This window comes from Anabrus simplex, chromosome 3 (genome assembly GCF_040414725.1).
Source record: "Anabrus simplex isolate iqAnaSimp1 chromosome 3, ASM4041472v1, whole genome shotgun sequence".
Lineage (NCBI taxonomy): Eukaryota > Metazoa > Arthropoda > Insecta > Orthoptera > Tettigoniidae > Anabrus > Anabrus simplex.
Genome location: NC_090267.1, coordinates 453,837,291 through 453,862,216, shown reverse-complemented (window position 1 = coordinate 453,862,216; position 24,926 = coordinate 453,837,291). Strand labels below are relative to the sequence as shown.

Here is a 24,926-nt window from a genome sequence, read left to right as displayed (position 1 = left end):
TATGCATGGTCCTAAGTGACCCATCCACGAAGAAGAAGAAGAAGAAGAAGAAGAAGAAGAAGAAAAGAAGAAGAAGAAGAAGACAACGACCACACATGTTACAATAATGAACTCGCTGCTAGTTATAAGTGGTAAGAACATTCATCTTCAAGCACGTCACAGCTACTACAAATGTTTTTAATTTCACGATTTAACAACTAAAGCATTGAGGGATATAACTTGAGAAGTATTGGCTGAGTTGCTGTGTTACACTACATACTGCTGCACCCAAGTGGGAGAGTTTGCACACAGCATGTTTGCTAATATTGACACAGTATTATATGGTATATTTTCAGAATCTTAATTTCCCATATTTGGAAATACACTTAACAACTTAACTTAATTCCTCTTGTTCCTATTGAAACCTAGGGCACCTATGAATAGCTCCACCCTGGTCTTGAATTTGCCAATGCTGTAAACTCCTTCCAAGTTGTCCCCATTTCAAAGGCTTCTTCCTTCTCAGTTCTTTTCTAAGCCTTTTGTGGATGCCTTCTCTCTTATGTTTAGAAGTATTATAGAAGTATTTGACTGATTTTGTTGTTTCTGGTTTACTTTTCTTTAATAACAAAATTTAAGATATGTTAGTTATTAGCCTACAGCATCTGATCTCAGTGGTGGGACTGCCATTTAATCTGGATTTCCACCCTTGACCTTACCAGATTGGGTGACACTGCCAGGAGCCAAGATCCTGGCGGCATCACTCTCAGGATCACTGCAACATCCTATGGGGGCAACAGACCATATGCACAGTAAATTTAAGAAAATGTTTATTAAGAATGTCAGTGCATTTGTAACTTTCTATGATTTTAAAACTAAAATACTGTGTAATACTTTATCCTTCATTAAATAATCTGACTATAGCTCTTTGTACAATTTTTATTTTAAGTTGTCCATTTAGCTTACTCGCTACGAAGATTCATCTCACTTTACATCCAACCCCACAGAGAAACGGGACAAGGGTTGGACACACATACATTTAGCTTACTTTCTAACAATCCCAAGCCCAGATAGATTGCATATTTGAAAACATAATATCCTGACTTTAATTTTCTAAGTATTATCATAAAGCTGACAACATTACCTGGTATAAATTATTTATTTTTCATAAAACTGGTAATATGATACATAAAATGTAATAAAATATAACTGAATACTAAACTTGTTATACTATCTTAATTTCTTAAAATTCAAACAAAACATTGTGATCTACACAGGGTTTTACAATAATATCATTACAAAAAATGATCATCATAAATCAGGCATCTTCAACGAGAGAAATTGGTCTTTTCTGGCAAAATATTCTTCAAGTCGGGTGGCAGAATACCTGGAAAGAGAATCATTATGTGAGAGTCATATTCTGATAAGCGAAACTACACAAAGTTTCAAATGAGAAATTTAAATTACATCTCTGAACATAATAAAATTAAATGTAACGAGTTATCAAAAACATACAGTCACCGTACCCCAAGAAATCAAAATCTATGGTGGAATGTTCAGCTTGGATGAGAGCCCAAATAGCCCAAAAGAAATGTGACATTAGGCAAAATTTGTTGACTTGAACATACAGGACATCAATATCATATTCTGTCACCTCCAAACTCTCATTTTTCTCAGATGCCTCCACAGGATTCAGATATGCTTCAAGATATATTCGCAACCACTGGCGCTGGAACTCAGGTGATGGATAGCGTGAATAGTCTACTTCTGATACACCTAGTATAAAGAATCAAAGATATGTAGTTTATAACTCTGTTACTACATGTAAAGTATATCAAATGAAGTGAAGATTACCACTGTAATTTTTTAGCATTATATTAGTGACACATTTAAAAAAACATAACTTACAGTAAATATGCAGCAACATATAAAAACTGCCTTCAAAGCTCATTTTGCTCACAGTGGTATGCAAAAAAAATGTCTGGAGTGAGAATGTGATAAAAAGCAGGGAATATCCTTAAAATGAAAGTGCAGCAAAACTTAAGGCAATATGTTAATAATTGTTGACTAAATTATATTCTACTCACAATGTCAGCAAGTAAAGCTGCCTCTTTAATCACACAACTGGTTCTAATAGGTTTGTTGGTAAAAAAAAAAATATATATAGTATTTGGGAGATCCAGTACTCAGAATTCATAGTCTTCCGTCTTGTGCATATTACACCCCCCCCCCCCTTCCCCTCCCTAAAAAAATTCTTCACTGGAATTCCCTTTTAATTTATTCTTTCTTAAATTGTTATTTTATTTTAAGTCACTCCCTTACTGATGGAATTGAAAGTTTGGAGTCTGGGACATGTGATTAAAGCTATCTGTTAAGACTGTATATAATTATCATCATTGCATTAATCAAATCTAAGTTTGAGAAAGCACCCTAGGACTTGAATAAGTTATTATTATGGCATGTGTGTAATTCATGTGAAAAATAAATCTATGGACTTTTACATACCATCATTGGGAGTTTCCATGGTAAAGTCACTATATGTCAATGCAGCACCAAGAAAATAAATCTTAATCGATATAATACACAAAAATGTAAATAATAATAATAATAATTAATGTGGTTTTTAATTTTATTGTTTCTTGCCCCTGTAAATGACAATTACCAAAAGATAGGAATATCTGAGAAGAGGTTACTGCACTATTTGCCTATTTGCTAGTCAGGTTGTACCAACCTATACCAGAAGAGCAGTAGGGTAGGGCAGGAAGGAGAGCTAACCAAAGATCAGTGATAAATAAACTAATTTATGCTATCTTTGACGATGTATTGCTGTCTTGAGATGATGTAAAAATAAAACTACATGTGACAGCTTTGGCATAGTTTGCTCTAATAGCTATCATCCAGAACATTTGCATTTTTATTCAGGATAAAAAACATGTATTTGAGACAAGTGCTCATTTGTTTTACACATTGGTGTCATCACTCTGGCTGCAAGATCAGCCAGAAAACATTCACCTTGCATCCTAGTTTCATGATATTGTTTATTATATGTGTATGCACAAAACCAGTTGACTATTTACATGTGGATTATGGGCATCATTCAATTGTAGCAAGCGTCCGTGGCTCAGGCAGCAGCGCGCTGGCCTCTCACCGCTCGATACAGTGGTTCAAATCCCGCTCACTCCATGTCAGATTTGGGCTGGACAAAGCAGAGGCGGGACAAGTTTTTCTCTGGGTATTCCGGTTTTCCCTGTCATCTTTCATTCCAGCAACACTCTCCACTATCATTTAATTTCATCTGTCAGTCATTAATTATTGCCCCAGAAGAGTGCGACAGGCCTCGGCAGCTCGCACAATTCCTATCCTTGCCGCAAGTTCGAGGCTTCATTCATCCCAACCCTGACCCGGTCATTGACTGGAAAACAGGATGTAGGTATTTATTTTTCATTCAATTGTAGCCTACTATCTTTACACTGTGAACAGTGAGTTTCATGCATTCACTTCTAGACCCAGAGGACAACAGAGTCAGAGGCATGGAATGACATTAGTAGACGAACAAGTTTGAATAGTGTCTTTAAAAGTAGGAAAGATCACAATATGAAGATAAAGTTGGAATTCAAGAGGACAAATTGGGGCAAATATTCGTTTATAGGAAGGGGAGTTGGGGACTGGAATAACTTACCAAGAGAGATGTTCAATAAATATCCAATTTCTTTGCAATCATTTAAGAAAAAGCTAGGAAAACAACACATACGGAATCTGCCACCTAGGCGACTGCCCTAAATGCAGATGAGGATTAACTGACTGATTGATTGATTGATTGATTGATTGATTGATTGAAATTTTGGGATTCAGCAAAAAACAGAGTTCAAAATACTTTCTTTTAATCAAAGGATTTTAGTTGTTCTTTTAAATAAAAGTTCCCCTGTGGATCAGTGGTAGAGTGTCTGACCTGGGGTTCTGAGATTGCAGGCTGAAACCTGGCAGAGGTAGTCAGAATTTTGAAAGGTGAAAAAAAAAAAAAAATTGGCGTTCTGTGTTGTATGATTTTGCCAAGTAAAATATTTCTGGAGACACATTTGCTGTTCACCCAGAAACTCAGTAACTGATCACCCAATAGAGTTCCTGATTGTCTGCCATCTGGAAGATTAAAACAGAACATCAAAATTGACATGCAGGCAGCCTAAATGACATAAAATAGAAATGTCTGCAACATATCAATATCAAGGCCATAGGCAGATTTTTTCGGAGGGGGGTAGAATTTGGGGGGGGAGGGGGCGGCTTCCGTAAACCAAAATTATATCAACAATGTTTTTTACTTTCAAATAGGTTTTACAGAAAGAAAAGTTTGAATTTGTTTCAGAGCAGTGCCTTTTACAACTCAACGGGTGAAGTAGAAAGGTAAATTCATAGCGGTCTGGTGGGCAGAACACATTTTAACAAGAGCGTGCAGTACGAGGTAAAAATTTCTGTCATTTGTTTAAAAATGGAGGTAACATTATGTTTCACTGGAAGTATTAAAATATTTAGAGATTTGAATCTTCTTTTTTTTAATGTTTGTGGTGGCTCAATAACATGAAAATATTTGTATATGTGTAATAAAATAATCAATGGTGCAGAATGTACTAAGAATATTAAAAAAAAAAAAAACAATCCATATATCTCACCAAAATTTAAATTTCCATTTATGTTTTCCGTAAATTTGTTAACTATATTCGTACAGAAACATTTAAAGATGGGACAAATTTTATAGGTTAAATTCAAATGTATATTTTTCAAATGCTTTTTTTTTATAATATTTTAAATTTATTGGAGGATATTTCAAACCCTGTATATGCTGTTTAAATTTGTCAAGTTCATTTTTATTTTGGAGGGGGTTTGACCCCCCCCAACCTCCCCCACTCGATACGGCCTTGGGCCATATGATTATTAAACTAAGTATATTTATTTACATGATTGACAACAGTATAAGATCAAAGTTTTTCTTGGTATTGCTTTTGGGAATGCCTCTGTGGTGCAGCACACCTGACTAGCAACTGGTTAACCTTTGATTTAATTACTAAGCAAGTCTTTCATTTTCCACTTTATGAATTTATGAAAAGAACACTGATTTTACAGGATTTATTAGAGACAGTTGTGTGAAAGCAATATGTGAATAATATATGACAATAAATTTTTGTTTCTTTTTGCCTTCAAGCAAGTTAATATGCCCCAAAATGTTGGGGGAAAAAGAATTCTTTTGATTAAAGTAATATGACTATAGAATTTTAGAATTTAAGATGAGCGAAATCCAGAATTCCATGCCGTCACAAGTAGTGTACCTTGGAGTATGTAATATAAGGTTTTAATATTATTTATAGATAACTATCTTTATATTATATACCCTAAGGTTAATTAATTTCTTACTTGTGACACTTACTGTTTTCAATTCCTTTTCTTTACACTGGATTACTACTTTCCTTCTCCTTATTGCCACCAAACAATATAATTTTCAACTGCAAGTTGAATTTTTCCAAGGTGGTTCAAGTCCATTCTAAGTTCTCTGAAATTCAGGCAAAGACCCAAGATAGCAAATATCCCTTGACTGATCTGGGCAGTCAATGAACAACTTAACATGTTTAAGGAAGATTAAAAGGAGAATAATGTACAGATAATGAAGAATATACATACCTGCAAATTCAGCAAAATGATTCCCAATATCAAATGCTTGGTAATTGTAGCTAGCATATTCATAATCTATGAATGTTACACATTCTTTCTTTGAGTTATAAATTATATTTCCCAGCAAGAGATCATTATGACTAAATACAACAGGACTTCCTAGATCCATCAGTTCAGATTTCAAGAGTTCATATTCTTGTTGTAGCTTTTGCCTATTGGGAATTAGCTTTACAAATCTGTAAGAGACCAAATAATAGAATGTAAAGAATTCATAAACTGAGTACTACTAAATAATTCTTGAAAGAACACAGATTAATTTGACTGATTCGACAGAATGAAGAACGTAACATTTACAAAAATAAACTTTGACAAGTCATACAGCCAACCAGTCACACAACTTCTAGGTCAAGATATTCAGGCCCAGGCACACGTCTTATTGCCACCTTCCCCTAGATGACTAATAATAGAAATCTGTACGTTTCTCCCCTCATTATAAGGCTGAGATATACACCTAAAAATGAAGTTTGGTATATTGTGGGATTAGGCGTGTAATGTGGTAGGGCGTGTGTAATCCTGTTCTAAGTGGTATAGATCACCACACAAGTAATTCAATTCTTTGCTTACAGCAGATGTTGCTGCCGCGGTCTGTGTTGAGCTTGGGGTGAAGTTTAACATTTCAGGTGAAGACTGGTAGTAGTGTATACAGTGCAGTACGAGCCTCAGCTAGTATTCATGTTTCATGAGCAATACGTATTTCCCTGTTTCGCCAAGCCAGAATGATGACTGATTCAGGGTGGACATACACAAGCAGCAGTATCATGCATCATAGGGGTTACCCAAAGTGCAGTGTCAGAAACGCTGGAAAGGTACTGATAGACCAAGGGAAGGTCGACCCGGGGTGACAATGCCACGTCAAGATTAGTATATCCGCTGAACAGAGCAGAGGAGACCAACTTTGACTGTTCGTCAATTATGACTGATTTGATATCTTCCATTAGAGAATCATCATTGTATTGAGAGGAAAAGAAGGGCCATCCAATATCTTAATTGGGAGTTGGGGGAATGACGTAAAAATGCAGATGTAAAGTATGCAGTGGAAAGTATCAGGATATTCAAGTGGTGGTGGTGGTGGTGGTGGTGGTGGTGGTGGTGGTGGTGGTACTGGTGGTGGCAGTGGCAGTGGCAGTGGTGGTGGTGGTGGTTTGGACTGGGATTATGCACAGCCATTGTACACCTTTTGATACCAATTGGAAGGATGTTAACTACCCAATGGTATACTGATGAAATTCTTCAACCATTTGTACAACCCTTTAGGGATGAATTCATTTTCATGAATGACAATGCTTACCCTCATCAGCGAGCAACTTCATGAGAGAGGCAGGTATCAACCATATAAATTGGCCAGCTAAGCATGCATAGGACAGGTTAAAAATGTCTGTTTTTGATTGTCCATGAACATTCTCAGACCTCATTAGAGTTTCCCAGATGGAATGGGACGTCCTTCTTCAAGATGACAATGTACTGATCTCAAGCATGCCACAGTGTGTCAGAAACCTAACCAGTGCCAGAGGAGGCCATACATGGTACTAAGGCAGAGTGAAGAAAGAAAAAAGAAAAAAAACCACAAATTGTAGCCTTAAAATTTATGAATATCATAGTAGAATTCCGTATTGGCACTAACCCCTTGAAGGTCATGGCACAATACATTGCACGTAGCGGTAAGTGCCGCTGTGGTTACGGCGCAATATATTGCATGTCAGGATTTGAAGCGATATATCTTCGTAATTGTACATCTTTGGACAACGATTGCAAAATGGATAGCTCCCGGCATCTGTTGGCTATTTTCTGAAATCATTAGATTATTGTTATCACCATAGGGAGCACTGGAAATGAAATGTTTTTAAGCGGATGTCTTCAGCTTTAGCGAGTCAATTGCAAACAGTTGAAAATGGCTGCGCCAAGTCGAGCTGACTTGCTTACAAGCGACAATACAGTTCGTGAAATTCTTATGAATGATGAAAGTGATTGTTCAGTATTTGAAGACAGTGATGAAGACAATGTAGGAGGTATACCTGAAAATAATTCAAGTGGTGAAGACTTAAATGAAAGTGAGGATGAGGTCTTACAGCCGCCATATCCGAAGCGAACAAAGGTAAATAAAGTGCCTTATCCCCCCCAAATGAACCAGGAAGGCCACCACCTTCAAGAGTGTGCCATGTGTGTGCTCACACATCGAGAAGGGAGATAAGGAACACAAGGACTATCTACCATTGTAAGGAGTGCAACAAAACTCTTTGACCTGTACCTTGTTTTCAGGATTATCATACCAAAAAAAATTACTAAAAATAATGTTTCACAATTTTTGTGCTTAAACTAGTTGTTTGATGTCTTGTTTAACATACTGTGTTAAATTCATTCATTTCATTAAAATATAATGCCTCTTGAGGGTTGTTTTACAAACATGTGCAAAAACCTCAATTTTGGGGTGTGCAGTGGGCTAAGAAACCTGACTCTCAAAGGGTTAACTCACCTTTGGTTTAAAAGACGATTCCACTTTATGATACTTTATTGTTTGTGTCAATTTTCATAACGTGCACTTTTCTTAGCTGAGGATGTTCCATGAAATTGGAATGAAACGTGTACTATTCTAATTAAATGATAAGACATTCAAATTACACTTATGTAAAATTCATAGATTAGCTAATAAATTAAGTAATGGAAGGTGGAATCTTCTTTTAAACCAAAGTTGAATTGTAACCTTTTCATAATTACTGTTTATTTGCATTAGATATTGGAAGAAAAACATTTGAGTTTGTAAAAATTTACATTTTTCAGGTTGTGTCTCTCTGTGATAAAATAAACAACATTCTGTAACTTTAATATTGCATCACATCCTTGATATTCCAAACTATTTTTGCGGTACGTATATAATAGTGTGTGTGGTAATAAAATGAAGAACCTCAGATATTTTATTCATTCTTTCCATTATTTCATTGCTTCTGATCTCATCAATCCTAAAGATCTGAAGGATCTTCTATATATAATATACCGTATATATATATATATATATATATATATATAATTTAAACTTGTAACACAATATTGTGAGGAAACCACAATACTAACACCTATGTATTATACATCAAAAGAAAGGTCTTTATCTCAGGATTACTAGAAGAATATGATTATTTCAATAAGTCCTTTATTTGTGTAAAATAGTCATTTATTCAAATAATACAATGCTTAGGTCATTGCAGTTAACTTCACTCGGCAATAAATGGCTCTGTGAAAGTTGTCTCCGCTGACCTTTTTATGCCAGCCCAACAGAGAGCTTTGTGAAAGTTGTCTTTACAGATCTTAGATATTAGAAATCATGTTATCACCAGAATGTTAGTTGTTGCTTCATGTTAGTTCTAGTAAGTGAGAAACAGAAAAAAATCCATCTCAGGATATTCTACATTTCAAAAAGTCCTTTATTAAGAAACTTACATTGAATTATTCAGTGTAGGCTTATTAAATGAAATCTGTATGCACTGCCAAGCATGACAGTTTGCTGTGGAAATGGTATAAATGGATAATTTAATTTGTGTTACCGCAATGGTTTGGTTTATTTTCCACAATCTCAAGTAAACGGTGTACTTAAAGGTCTGATGCCACATCATAATGATTTCATGAACTGTGTAAGGCAGTATAATAATACAGTGTCCTCTGCATGCCCCTCTGCTAACCGTACCCACATTCCAGGATTAGCTCTTTACTGTTTTAAAATTCAGGGGAAGATTCTTAAGTACATTTCAGATTTACTGCCTACTGAATGTTGGTGAGCATTATATGGTCAGCTTTATGTAATACATTCAACAGAATTAATTGTGAAAATTCTACAAATTGCAAAGGTTCAAAAATTCTATATGTATAATCACAATGGAAGTGTAAGTTTAAAGGCAAATACATGGTCTTCATATAAATAACACGCATATTTTTTTTATTATTGTTCTCCCACTTATTCAATACAATACAATCTTAAAAGTTAAGACTTTGTCCTTATCAAAATGTTAACATAAAATTAATACATTGGATGGTAACATGTTTCGTCTATCAATAGTAGGTATCATCAGCCATTTTTTACCTTAGGAATAGATCAGGTACCTGATTGGGAATGACTTATGAATACTGTTAAAAAACTATGTCTTGTAAAATGGATTAGAGATTGTTAAACAACTATTACAAATTAAAATGTGGTATACTATTACTTAACAATATTTGTGTTAATATTTGAGTCTAAAAACATGACAATTATTATTGAAGATTACAACATAGGTAGTTGGTTCTTGATATTAAAAGATGTTACAATAAAGATAAAAATCAGAAAGTACATTCCATTTAACTGTCAAAAGGCGTGTAGTTAAAAACTTGAGGAAAGTTGAGCATTGGTAATGGTCGTTGGTTCTTGAGGTTAACAAGTATTGGTTGTCATTTATATGCTTATAAATTATGAAGAATTTTCATATGGCCTGAATTTTATCACATGTAACATGGTCTTCAGGAGTTCAGTACCTATATTTACAGTTACTTTTCTCATGCTTCCTGTACCATCAGTTTAATTTGTAGTCTTTGTTTGCAGCTATTACTGTGACAGGCCATTAGCAAATATGTAAGGGCATGTTTATCACACGGCCTTAAAATTATGGAGAAGATCATTGAAGCCAGAGTAAGGGATATACTAGAGCCTATCTTAGAAGAGGAACAACATGGCTTTAGGACTGGAAGAAGCACAACAGATCTGATATTTGCTTTGAGGATGTTGGCAGAGAAACACTGGGAAAGAGGAAAAGACCTAATTATTGTGTTTATGGACCTTGAAAAGGCGTATGATAATGTTCCTAGATCAACTATTTGGAAAAGTCTTAGAAAACTTGGTGTACCGGAGTACCTTATTAGGAAGATCCAAATGCTATCTACTAATTGTAAAAGCTGTGTCAGAATTGGAGATGGTCACTCTAAATGGTTCAATACAACCAAAGGAGTACAACAGGGAAGTGCCTTATCACTTCTTCTATTCATAGCAGTTATGGATGCCATTTTAAAGGAACTAAAAGGAAAAGGTAATAAAGATATTCAGGCTCTGGTGTTTGCAGATGATGTGGCAATATGGGATGAAACAGAGAAGGGAGTGCAAAATAATCTGCATGCATGGTGTAAGAAGTTTGATGATTATGGAATGAAATTGAACCCATCAAAAACAGTAGCATTGACAATCAGCAGATATAATACAGAATGCAACATAAAAATACAGAACCACCAAGTTGAAGTAGTACACCAATTCAGTTATTTAGGAAGCATAATGGCTAGTAATAACAGAGCTGAGATAGAAATAACAAACAGAGTAATCAAAGGCTCTAACTTTTACAGTATCGTTAGACACCTACTATGGGATGAGAAGGTCCCACAAAGAACAAAAATGGGGCCGATGACCTTCGATGTTAGGCCCCTTAAAACAACAAGCATCATCATCATCAAGAACAAAAATGAGCCTGTACAAGTCATATTTCATTCCCATCCTTACATATTCTCTAGAAACCTGCACACTAACATCAAAGGATTGTAGTAGGATTCAAGCCTGTGAAATGAAATTTCTTAGAACTGCCCTCCAAAAGACCCGACTTGATCATGTGAAAAATGATGAGATCCGATCTCACCTAGGTCTAAATGAATCAATGGAGGGAAGACTTGGGTCATCTAGGCTTAAGTGATTTGGGCATGTTAAACGAATGAATAGCACAAGGTTACCATGTGCTTATTTGGAAAAGAGGTAGAAGACCAGCTGGAAGACCAAGAAGAAGATGGATGGACCAACTGAGGGAAGATGTGGAGAGAAGAGGATGGAATTGGGAATCTGTCTAGGACAACGAAATGTATTTGAATAGGCAACTTTGGAAGACGCTCATTTTCAAACATCCTACCCGGCTCACCGGAAGGGCAAACCGATGATGATGATGATGATGTTTAGAACAGATTAGGTTGGCTGAACTCCAGGCAGTTTAATTTCAGGGCAGGATACTCTTGTGAAGCCCAGCTTGCTGGTTTTGAGTGGAATGTGTAATTTTTTAGACGAGAGTGAACAACTGGATTGTATAGCTGTATTTTATAGCTTGGATATAAATTTTATAATGATCCGTACTGACAAGTACTGTACTGGATATTTAATAGGGCAAGAGTGGGTCCACCTATTCAACGCACAATTATTAACGACAATATACAGTAACTATATTTTCATTTAACAATTATTGGCCATATTCTGATTAAAAAATCAATGGGACTAGTTTTGACTTAAAGCCATTATATTAAACCAAAATTGGCAAAAAAATTTAAAACACTGAAAAGCACAAAATATCTCAAATATGTAATGAAACAAAACACTTTAAAAGTTCATAAATGTTTGATATTGCTGGTAAAAATTTGAAAATGACACCAATGTAAGTCAGTTACTATGTAATGTTTTTTTTTTAAAGAAAATATTTTATCAAGTTAGATGGTGCTTTGTAAATTTATAGGCATAGAAACAACCATTCATAGTCTTGATTTCAGTAAGTATAATAAGGGATTACAGGCTCTGACGTTTAACAATCTTGTAAGGCTGGCTGAGGGGGACATCTATAAATACCAAAACTGTTGAATACAGTGACCCAGTAGATGACTGTAGGCAGTTGTCAATATGGATAAATTGTTATTAACCAGAATAGATCTCCCCCTCGCATAGCTTCAGGGGTGTCTTTCTTCTTTCTTTTGTTGCAAAAAATATACTGTAGTTATATTGTCATTAATAATTGTGTAATGTGTTTGCCCTGTCAAACATAGATATAGACTTGTATAAAGCCTTGGATAGGGTAAATCATGAAATACTTATTAATAAAATAAAAATATATAGAATTGGATAAGATAACAGTAGATTGGGTGAGAGCTTTCTTGAAGGGTAGGAAGCAGAGGGTAAGGTAGTGGGGATGGACATACCAAAAGTTAGTAAAATGACATCTTACATTTTTTAAAATTTTTGGAACAATATACAAATCAGATTTAAGTGAACAGTTTAAATGAGATTAAAATAATACCAGAGAATCTGGATAAAATACAGATTTGGACTCAGAGTAATGGGATGAAAGTTAAGGTTGAAAAGAGTCAAGTAGTCAGCTTTGAGAACAGGACACACAGAATAGTAGGCATTTACGAAATGGCAAGGAAAAGATCAAGCTTGAGGGTAATTGTAGATATTTAGAGGGTGGTAAATTTCACTGGAGATGGTGATGTGGTCAAAAAGGCATTTATGTCACTGAACATGGCAATGCAGATGTTAAAAGGTGCAAGCAGGGGCATAAAAGAGATTTAACAATTGTAAAACCTCAACTGGGGTATGCTTCAGGGGTACAAGATCCATATCAAGATTACTTGATAATAGAACTGGAGCAAGTGCAGAACAAAGCAGCTAAGTATGTGATAGGGGACCACAGAACCACTGGAGTGTCAGTAGCATACTAAGGAAATTTTGACAGGAAAGTTTATCAGAAAGGAGACTGAAGCAAGATTGTGGGGATGTACTTTGCCTACACAGGGAAAAGTGCATGGGAGGATATTAGAAAGAGATTAAAGACCGAAGAGATTTTATAGATGGTCTGATCATGAGTTTAGTCCTACTATTTAGCTGAATGGTCAGCATTGAGACTTTTGGTTCAGAGGGTCCCAGATTAAATTCCTGGCCATGTCAGGGATTTTAATCACATCTGGTTAATTCTTTTGGCTCAAGGACTGGTAGTTTGTGTTTGTCCTAACACACTCCACTTCATATTCAGTCACTGCACTACACTACCAACCACCACTGAAACACACAATAGTGATTACTTCCCTCCAGATAGGGTGGGCATCGGGACGAGCATCAGGCCATTAAAAAAAGGGCCAAATTCACATGTGCCATAAAATTGGCACCCACAATCTCACAGGTGTGGGGGAAAAGTGGTTGTAGTAGTAGTTTGACCATGTGTTTAAAAGTAATGTTACATCAGTAACACAATAATGGAGGCATATATTAATTTGTGGGAAGGGGTGAGAAAAAAGTGGATCACTTAAATTTTAAAATTTAAAATTATTCATTTACCTGAGACCTTGTTATTTTGTTGATTATATAACACACTGCATTGACACATTATTCTCATCTTCAATGTTAAGTTCTTTTTACAATATTTTATGACGTTCAAAAAGTTGCAAAATTTTGCAACGTTACTGAATACAATTAAATAGACACTGGCTTATTTTAATTTACACTCTTGACATTGAATGTTTTCTTGCTGTCACTGACCACTTTCCTCACTCCATTATTGTGTTTATCTACCCATGGCAATGATAATAGACTCAACACGCAATGGCATGGTACCCACAAGGTCCCAGATCATTTCCTGAGGCCTGCACATCCCGTCCTCCAATAGTTCTGGTCTCATTTCATTCAAAGTGTCCAAATTTTTATTTTGTCCAAGCATACCCTATAGGTGTTCAATGGAATAGAGGTCTGAGCTACTTGCTGACCAGTTCAAGTTTTATGTTCTGACGTCGCAAAGAAATTACAATACACAGCCAGCGAGGTAGGGGCAGGCGCGCTCTTGCATTAATCTGAAGTTTTCGTTGACAAATGGAGCAGAGAGGATTACATATTCTGCTAACACCTCCTGAATGTCTCAGAGTACCTCTATCAATCATTCACAGAATAGTTTCAGAGCATGCTTTGTTTGCACCTCAAGGCTGATACCACCATGATGGAGCCATCTGCAAATTACACCTTCTCAGAGATACTGTAGAATGAAAATCGCTCCCTGGTCCTTCTCCTTATTCTTTTCCTGCCTTCAGTGGCCAGAGCAAAATTGGACTTGTGAAAATTGTGAAGAGCATCAAAGACTACTAGTCCATAGTCCAGTTCCAGTATTGATGTGCAAATTCTAATCATGCTACTCAGTGCTAGAGTAAGTTGCATACAAATGGCGAGTCTTCTTGACCTCATGTTGTCTTCACTTATTATTTTGCCATGTTGGCTTCTGGAAGTCTTCGCACGTTAGTAGCTTAACTAATGCTTCATCCATCCTTGATTAACGCGATAGCTCTCACAGCGTCTTGGCTAGGAGGCATCTTAACTCAACAAATGTGAGAGAAAAACTGAAGAAATGTTGTTACTTGTGTCAAAAATTATATACCACATATTGATAATCCACCATACCTTGCGTTCTGGTATGTAGCTTTTAAAACTTACAGGTTTTATTGTCAGTGGATCCAATGAAAGAGGCTCATGGAGTGGCATTTATGAACTCTTATCTGAAAAATTGTTAAATATATGTCTTTTGGATCATAAAACCTTCCTAAATGGAAGCTGCCTCTGTACATTGGTGTTTATCTGTTTCCGACCTTCATTTTACAAAGTGATCCACTTTTTCTGCTGGCCAGTGTAGAATGGAACAGCTTATCAAAGGACATCTTCAGTCCTTTCCCAAAAGATGTGCATTCTTTCAAAGGTAGAATGAGATCATGGCTGCCCCTGTGGATCAGTGGTAGAGTGTTGGCCTCCGGATCTCAAGATAGTGGGTTCAAACCCGGCAGAAATAGCCGGATTCTGGAAGGGCAGAAAAATGTCCATTCAACACTCAGTGTTGTACAATGTCGGCACGTGAAAGATCTTTGGCAACACATTTTGTGTTTACTTGAATAAATTAATTAAAACTCAGCCATAGATGCCCAAGAGAGATTTAGTTTACTCTACCATCGATTAGAGTAAGACGGAACATTGTAAACTGATGAGCAGGCAGCCAGATGGCATCAAGTTAAAATGTCTGCATATGATAGCTGAGGCCATCATCATGTTGTTGTTGTTGCCGTCATTATTGTTGTCATTGTTGTAGAAAAAAGTAAGAGCTCACTAAGAGAAAATGTTATGAGTAGCATAATTTTAGATTTCATTTCTCCGTGCATGTAAATATTTACAGTATATACAAAACTTCTTTTGAAATTACTTATTATTTTGCCACTGAGGAAAATACCCCATTTGCAAAACAAACAATCCATGTCTCATCACAATTATGTCAAACACCACATTTCCAACTTTCCACATTATACAGCAATGTAGGGTAGACTTAACTTCTGAGAATGCATGACTGAGTTGTTTACTGAACAGTAAGTTTTTAATTTTAATTAATGTACTTCATGGTATCTCTATTTGAGAATTTCCTGTATGCATTTCCACTATCTATTTAAATAGATAAGGTGGTATATACACACAGAAATGTTTGAAGATAGGGTTTAACTAAGACTGAAGGGGAAAAGCACATAAAACATTTCAACATCATTCTGAAGCTGGTCTAATCTAATGCAGAACATTTTACTATCTGTAGAAATCTTCAAGTAGAAAAGAAAAATACATTGCAGTATCTGAATATGGCATACAATGATATCACTGCCTCTTATTAAAACAGTTTCAAAGAAACTGATGATCTTGATTGTCATGATGTATCTTTTTCACAGAGCTTATGTCTGGTATTGAGCAATTTAAATCTTTTTAGCACACTATTTTACTAATTCCCACACGACATGAGAGTATCGTTAACTGGGAAAGAAAGAATGACTAACACTAATGAATCTTGACATTTTCCTTTTGACATTATAATCTTAAAAATATATATTGCTAACTCTACTATATTGCATGGGAATTTAAAAAAAAAACCTATAGTTTTTCAGTATACAGAGTGGTCGGAAACAATGTGAACTGGGTATACGAGCATTAGAGGGTTGGTTATGCTGATAAATAATATGAAAGAAATAATTAGGTACCTCGCACCGTTGCCATTTTATCTGCTGCTGAAGTTAGCCAATTAGATCACTTTGCAAGCGAATTCAAATGGGCTTTGCGCGGTGGTGTTGTTAAATCTGTACATGACTTAAGAACTGCTTGAGAGCCATGCTGAGAAATCAGCATCAAACATAAACACACCATTGGTTTCAGCCGGTGTCACCGTACCGAACTTGCTTTGGTGTCACCCTGTTGGTTAGGTTTGTATTCGAGCCCTCCCCTGGCAAAGTTTCATTCTTTGACTAGTGCTCCCATTACAAGTAACTAATCTCATTTTGTTCCGTATTGAAGATACAATAAGCAAAATTCTTTTTTGAATAAAATTACTGTGTCCACCTATTCAATACAATTATATTTTGTAGTGATTAAATTCTACATTAATTATAAACACTAGTTAGGGACATGTTTCGCTCGTTTTGGGCATCTTCTGCCTTAAGGTCAAGTCTTAAATCTATTAACATTGGAACTTAATACTAAACTTAACTTAATACTAAATACAATGGTCTTATGTTTCTTACAAAGTTGTGTTTTCGGTGATATTTAGATAGTTTACAATATGTACATTAACTAAAAGCCAGAATTTGTGAACAAGGAGGCAAATAAAAAAAATAAAAAAAATAAAATAATTTATTTGCTTCCTTGTTCACAAATTCTGGCTTTTAGTTAATACACATATTGTAAACTATGTAAATATCACCTAAAACACAACTTTGTAAGAAGCATAAGACCACTGCATTTAATATTTAGTATTAAGTTTAGTTTTAAGTTCCAATGTTAATAGATTTAAGACTTGACCTTAAGATTAGTATTAGGCTGAAGATACCCAAAACTAGGGCGAAACATGTCCCTAACTAGTGTTTATAATTCATGTAGAATTTAATCAGTACAAAATATATTTTTATTGAATAGGTGGACACAGTAAATTTTATTCAAAAAAAGAATTTTACTTAGTGCTCCCATGTCGGTCTTAAGCCACGTACAGATTTAGCAACACCACCATGCAAAGCCCATTTGAATTTGCCCACAAAGTGATCTAATTGGCTAACTTCAGTAGCTGATAAAATGACAACGGTGTGAGATATCGAATTATTTCTTTCAAATTACTTATCAGCACGACCAACCCTCTGATACTCATACATCCAGTTCATATTATTTCTGAACACCCTGTGTAGGTATGTCAGTAGGGTCTATAAACAAGCCCAGGTCCATTCATGGTGGGACAGTACACTTTGTCTTATGGTGTGGGTGCAGTACGTTACTCTGCCTGCCTGCCTGCCTGCCTGCCTGCCTGCCTGCCTGCCTGCCTCAGTTACTCACATACTTCGCTCTGACAATATAAAAGTGACTGCAGTATGAGCAATACTAGAGCACAAGTTGGAGTAAAACCCTGGAAGCTAAGCGATATGAGTGCAGCTGGTGTGATAGAGAGAGCAAAGCAAGTAGAATGAATGCGCAGTTGCTGGCATTACAAACCATAACAGCCATAATTCAATACAATGCATCATTCAGCGTTCGACAGTCAGCACCACTGGCTACTTCGGTCTGGTTCACGCCAACATCCACCTTGGTGTTGCCAAATCATTTGCAGTGAGAGACAAAGCACAGAGCTAGTGCCCTTCAGTACCAGCTTAATAGAAACACCTCCAATGACAGCTTGGTGAGCATTGACTTGAGGTCATTATTCGGCAACATTGGCTGATCCTCACTTTTATTGGCTCATACTCGGATACTCCCCTGTACAGATTCGAAGGCTATTCATCTTGCATGACTAGGGCCATGAGGGCAGGAGGAGTTTACCCGAAGATAGCATAATTTGCAGGGTTTCAGTTGCCTAGCTCTAGCAATGCGATTACTTAGGCAGCTGGTCCCTCTTATGATTAGCATGAAAGTGTTGCTCATAGGGTCAGTTGGTGTGTACATCTCTGTGAGCTTGGCAGACTGATATGCAATACCATTCTGGCTCAGTGAGGAAAGCAATGGAAAACTATCTCAGTCCTCATTTATCTAGTATGTTGCTTCAGTTATGCCTATGCTGTCTATGACAGCTGAGAGTGGAGATGTTGGGAATTCAACCAACTTTTGGACTGAGGATACAACATACAATACATGTATACTGAAGAATGATAAAAATTGCATAAACAAGATGTATCTTTTTTATTTTTATTAGAGGTAAGTATGAAATAAGTGAAGTATATTAATGAAATGGAACTCAAATCGGGACTGATGTAAACAAATTAAGAGTAAATCTTGAATAAAACGTCAGTACAGTATTTACCTGGCATGTTTTTCGACATCACTGAATTTGTCAGGCATGATATTCATGAACTGGCAAGTTTTGGTCCACATACATGGCTCCTTTGGTACATCAGGGCCACAATCAACTCGATGCATATTTGCCATCATAACTGCGACTAGAGGGAAGACTTGTGGGTCAAGGCAGGTATCTTCCATCAAGATTTCTCCTGGTACATATTCATAAGCAAGACCATTGGTAAATGTGGCATAAAGGTTTGGAGCATAACCAAAGGCATGCAAGAGCTGTAATGAGAATAAAAACAAATAAAATTATTATTATAAATTATTATTATAAAATTATATTCCCATTTACAATAAGACACAAAAGTTGAAAACTAAAAAAGCAGTTGCTATGCAGTTTGGTATGGAGATTGAAGTAATTTGCAGTGCCACTTTTCTTGTGATCTTTTATACAGCTTTATCAAGTAGGCATGGTTCATGTTTGTGGGTTACTGTAGTCACGTCCTAGTTCGTGAGCCATGGGCAACGGCCGAGTGGCCTAGTAAGTGGTCCCGAGAGTCTGGATACCAGTTGCAATGGAATGGGAGTGGGCATCTCGGACATATTCTGAGTCATGACCCTCCTTGTGCTCAGGCGGCTAGGACTATACAATTCACCGGTGGTCCATAATCCGTTAGAGGAGAGATCCTCACTTGGACTATGTGCAAGCAGGGTAGCATCCTGCTTCATGAATTTACCGAGCTCAGAACATTTTAAGCAAGCCTTGGACCTATGGGAGTAACAAAGTCCCACTCCCATTTGACAGGCGAGGGACTCCTTGGAAACAACTTGGCGAATGAAATGGAATTCGATGGGGAGCTATCAATATTAATGGGGCTTATGGAAGAAAGAACGTAGAACTGGCTGAGTCAGCAAAGATGCATCTGGATGTGCTAGGAGTAAGTGATATTCAGGTAAGGGGAGATAACGAGGAAGAGATAGGAGATTATAAAATGTTCTTGACGGGTGTTAGAAAGGGAAGGGCAGAGTCTGGTGTAGGGCTCTTTATCAGGAATACCATTTCACGCAACATAGTTTGTGTTAGGCATGTAAATGAGCGAATGATGTGGGTAGATTTGTCAGTTGGAGGAATTAGGACTAGAATTGTGTCCGTGTATTCACCATGTGAGGGTGCAGATGAGGATGAAGTTGACAAGTTTTATGAAGCATTGAGTGACATCGTGGTCAGGGTCAACAGCAAGGATAGAATAGTGCTAGTGGGCGATTTCAATGCGAGAGTTGGGAATAGAACTGAAGGATATGAAAGAGTGATTGGTAAATGTGGGGAAGATGTGGGAGCTAATGGGAATGGGAAGCGTTTGCTGGACTTCTGTGCTAGTATGGGTTTAGCTGTTACGAATACATTCTTCAAGCATAAGGCTATTCACCCCTACACATGGGAGGCTAGGGGTACCAGATCCATAATAGACTATATCTTAACAGACTTTGAATTCAGGAAATCTGTTACGAATGTACGAGTTTTTCGCGGATTTTTCGATGATACAGACCAATATCTGATTGGCCTAGGGTAGAGAAAGTGAAATCTGTCTGCAAATGAATAAGGGTAGAAAATCTCCATGATGAGGAAATTAGACAGAAGTACATGGATATGATTAGTGAGAAGTTTTGAACAGTAGACAGTAAGCAGGTTCAGGATATAGAAAGTGAATGGGTGGCATACAGGAATGCTGTAGTAGAAACAGCAAGGGAATGCCTAGAAACAACTGTGTGTAAAGATGGGAAAAGGCGAACATCTTGGTGGAATGATGAAGTGAGAGCAGCCTGTTAACGTAAAAAGAAGGCTTATCAGAAATGGCTCTAAACAAGGCCCGAGGCAGACAGGGATTTGTACGTAGATGAAAGAAACAGAGCGAAACAAATAGTTGTTGAATCCAAAAAGAAGTCATGGGAAGATTTTGGTAATAACCTGGAAAGGCTATGTCAAGCAGCAGGGAAACCTTTCTAGGCAGTAATAAAGAATCTTAGGAAGGGAGGGGAAAAGGAAATGAACAGTGTTTTGAGTAATTCAGGTGAACTCATAATAGATCCCAGGGAATCACTGGAGAGGTGGAGGGAATATTTTGAACATCTCAGTGTAAAAGGAAATCATCCTGGTGGTGTTGCAAACAGCCAAGCTCATGGGGAGGAGGAAAATGATGTTGGTGAAATTATGCTTGAGGAAGTGGAATGGATGGTAAATAAACTCCATTGTCATAAGGCAGCAGGAATAGATGAAATTAGACCTGAAATGGTGAAGTATAGTGGGAATGCAGGAATGAAATGGCTTCATAGAGTAGAAAAATAAGCATGGAGTGTTGGTAAGGTACCTTCAGATTGGACAAAAGCAGTTGTTGCACCTATCTATAAGCAAGGGAATAGGAAGGATTGCAACAACTATCGAGGTATCTCATTGGCTAGAATACCTGGCAAAGTATTCACTGTCATCTTGGAATGGAGGGTGCGATCAGTCATTGAGAGAAAGTTGGATGAAAACCAGTGTGGTTTCAGACCACAGAGAGGCTGTCAGGATCAGATTTCCAGTATGTGCCAGGTAATTGAAAAATGCTACGAGAGGAATAGACAGTTGTGTTTATGTTTCGTAGATCTAGAGAAAGCATATGACAGGGTGCCGAGGGAAAAGATGTTCACTATACTGGGTGACTATGGAATTAAAGGTAGATTATTAAAATCAATCAAAAGGCATTTATGTTGACAATTGGACTTCAGTGAGAATTGATGGTAAAATGAGTTCTTGGTTCAGGGTACTTACAGGGGTTAGACAAGGCTGTAATCTTTCACCTTTGCTGTTTGTAGTTTACATGGATCATCTGCTGAAAGGTATAAAATAGTAGGGAGGGATTCAGTTAGGTGGAAATGTAGTAAGCAGTTTGACCTATGCTGACGACTTGGTCTTAATGGCAGATTGTGCCGAAAGCCTGCAGTCTAGTAATTTGGAACTTAAAAATAGGTGCAATGAGTATGGTCTGAAAATTAGCCTCTCGAAGACTAAATTGATGTCAGTAGGTAAGAAATTCAACAGAATTTAATGTTAGATTGGTGATACAAAGCTAGAACAGGTCGATAATTTCAAGTATTTAGGTTGTATGTTCTTCCAGGATGGTAATATAATAAGTGAGATTGAATCAAGGTGTAGTAAAGCTAATGCAGTGAGCTCACAGTTGCGATCAGCAGTATTCTGTAAGAAGGAAGTCAGTATGTTCTGAAAATTAGCCTCTCGAAGACTAAAGTGATGTCAGTAGGTAAGAAATTCAACAGAATTTAATGTTAGATTGGTGATACAAAGCTAGAACAGGTCGATAATTTCAAGTATTTAGGTTGTATGTTCTCCCAGGATGGTAATATAATAAGTGAGATTGAATTAAGGTGTAGTAAAGCTAATGCAGTGAGCTCACAGTTGCGATCAGCAGTATTCTGTAAGAAGGAAGTCAGCTCCCAGACGAAACTATCTTTGCATCGGTCTGTTTTCAGACCAACTTCACTTTACGGGAGTGAAAGCTGGGTGGACTCAGGATATCTTATTCATAAGTTAGAAGTAACAGACATGAAAGTAGCAAGAATGATTGCTGGTACAAAAAGGTGGGAACAATGGCAGGAGGGTACTCGGAATGAGGAGATAAAGGCTAATTTAGGAATGAATTCGAAGGATGAAGCTGTATGCATAAACCGGCTTCAGTTGTGTGGTCATGTGAGGCGAATGGAGGAGGATAGGTTACCTAGGAGAATAATGGACTCTGCTATGGAGGGTAAGAGAAGTAGAGGGAGACCAAGACGACGATGGTTAGACTTGGTTTCTAACGATTTAAAGATAAGAGGTATAGAGCTAAATGAGGCCACAACACTAGTTGCAAATCGAGGATTGTGGCGACGTTTAGTAAATTCACAGAGGCTTGCAGACTGAATGCTGAAAGGCATAACAGTCTATAATGATAATGTATATATGTATGTATATATCAAGTAGGCCTTTAGCAACAGAGTTCTTCGGTATATCATATCAATTAATCTGGCACACTAAAAGGTTCACAGTTGATTTCCTTTATGCCTTAGCTGTTGGTGGACTACAACCTCTTTTTAATGTACCATGCAATATCTTGTTGGACTGATGGTGATGTATTGCTGCAGATACTAAGAATTTCTGAGTGGTCTCCATATTATTAACATATTTTAACTTTTACTTGACCGGGCGAGTTGGCCGTGCGGTTAGGGGCACGCGGCTGTGAGCTTGCATCCGGGAGATAGTGGGTTCGAATCCCACTATTGGCAGCCCTGAAGATGGTTTTCCGTGGTTTCCCGTTTTCACACCAGGCAAATGCTGGGGCCGTACGTTAATTAAAGCCACGGCCGCTTCCTTCCCACTCCTAGCCCTTTCCTATCCCATCGTTACCATAAGACCTGTCTGCGTGGGTGCGACGCAAAGCCACTAGCATAAAAAAATTTACTTGAATTGTGAATCTTTTTTGTTGGGCAAATTATTTTGCTTTCCAACAAGTAGGTCGAACAGGCTAAGGTTATGTTTATAAAACATGGATAACATTATGCCTCAATCTGATATAAATGAAATTCCAGAACATTGTGAACATTGTGTCAAGCAATTCAAAAATAAGATGGGACTGAATATTCACTTGAGTAAAGTTCGTACACATAGAATCGAATCAGGGTCTATCAATACTTGATACATGATGTAAACAATGTTGGTGAAGATCAAAGTAGCAGCAGTAGTTAAGCTGCACAACCACTTCAACCGGTGATACAGGCATACAATCTTCACTAGGAATATATTTTCGGCCATGGTGCACATTCTCTACCAGCAAAAGCGATGACAAAGATTCTATCAATAATAGTCATGATTGTTACCTCAAATAACACTTAACTAAATGATATTGATGTATCAGTAGCTGATAACTGGACATTTATGTTCTCTTCATGCCCTTACTGTGGTCAAATGTTTAAGAGGGGATTTGTATTCACATCAGCCAAGTCACATCCAGTGGAATAGAGAAACATGTAATACTAGTGATCAAGTGGACTCCCTTATAACAGAATATGCAGTAAGCAGACCTAATTCACCATAATTATTTGAAGAAAATCTTAAGAAATGGACACAGGAATTTCAAAAGAATTCTTTTGATGTCACTTTTAACACAAACTTATAATTTCTTAAATTTGTCTTGAAAGCACCTGGACAAAAAAAAAAAAACCTACATTGGAATAGGCGTACATTGAGAGCAAGAACAGTGAGAGACTAAAGAATTTAAAAAAACAAGCAGTAAAGTCAACACTCAAACCCTAAAAGAGCATTAGAAAATGAAAGATTGCATAGAAGAACTCACTTTGACTATCTAATGGCACAGTTCTAATACTATTACCAATTGACCAACTGAGGAAGGTCATAAGAAAGCTTCTTAATGGAGTAGATAACAGTAGGCTGGGAATGTCTTTTTTTTTTTTAAATCTCCTATGTCCGAGAAAGATTTGAAACACCTGATGAGTACACCAGGGATTGGTATAACAAACTTGAGCTTTGATGACAGCAATGTGCCAACAATGACGGAAGATATGATAGTCCTCCATGTAAAAAATCAAGCCTGACGCTAGCCCCGACTCAGATAAGGTATTATTGAAAGTGATTTGAAATAAGGAGACAGTTGGTGTCATTGCTAAAATAGCCACCAGAATGTCACCGACGGAATTTGTCCCAGATGATCTTCAGTTAGCAAGGACAATTCTCATTTTCAAAATTGGAGATAGGAACAATATTTTTTTTTAAACTTGAGACCAATCACTATATGCTCCGTTGTGTGAAGAGTGATGTGCAAGACCCTAGGCACATTTGTTCGAGAGCAAGTAGCAATCTCAAGTAAAGGTTTGGCTTGTCTGGATTTCCTGGATATAAGTAAAGCTTTGGATTCAGTGGGCCATGAACACCTAAAACTTGACCTAAACAGCTCTTCTTTATCTCCAACATACAAGTGACCCTTAAGAAATCTATTAAGAGACAACAGAACAGAAAATTTGCTCATAAAAGCTGGGCAGAACAAATTTCAGTTAATTGTGGAGTTATGCAGGGAGATCCAATGTTACCATTTCTGTTTAATCAGGCCATAGACCA

At 37.0% G+C, this 24,926-nt stretch overlaps 1 protein-coding gene across 2 annotated transcripts in view; it reads right to left on the bottom strand.

The window, feature by feature from the left end:
* Positions 1-1,116: 1,116 nt before the first annotated feature.
* eas (ethanolamine kinase 1) overlaps positions 1,117-24,926 on the bottom strand; it is a 116,344-nt gene continuing 92,534 nt past the window's right edge. The window contains exons 3-6 of one of the 2 annotated variants that reach the window (XM_067143541.2): positions 18,780-19,042; positions 5,644-5,870; positions 1,631-1,752; positions 1,117-1,363 (exon numbers count right to left, since the gene is read on the bottom strand). In XM_067143541.2, the coding sequence (XP_066999642.1) occupies positions 1,343-1,363; positions 1,631-1,752; positions 5,644-5,870; positions 18,780-19,042 (633 nt within the window). In that variant the 3' untranslated portion in view covers positions 1,117-1,342. Of the gene's footprint in view, positions 1,364-1,502; positions 1,753-5,643; positions 5,871-18,779; positions 19,043-24,926 lie in introns of both variants that reach the window. The other variant, XM_067143540.2, reaches the window with a different exon arrangement.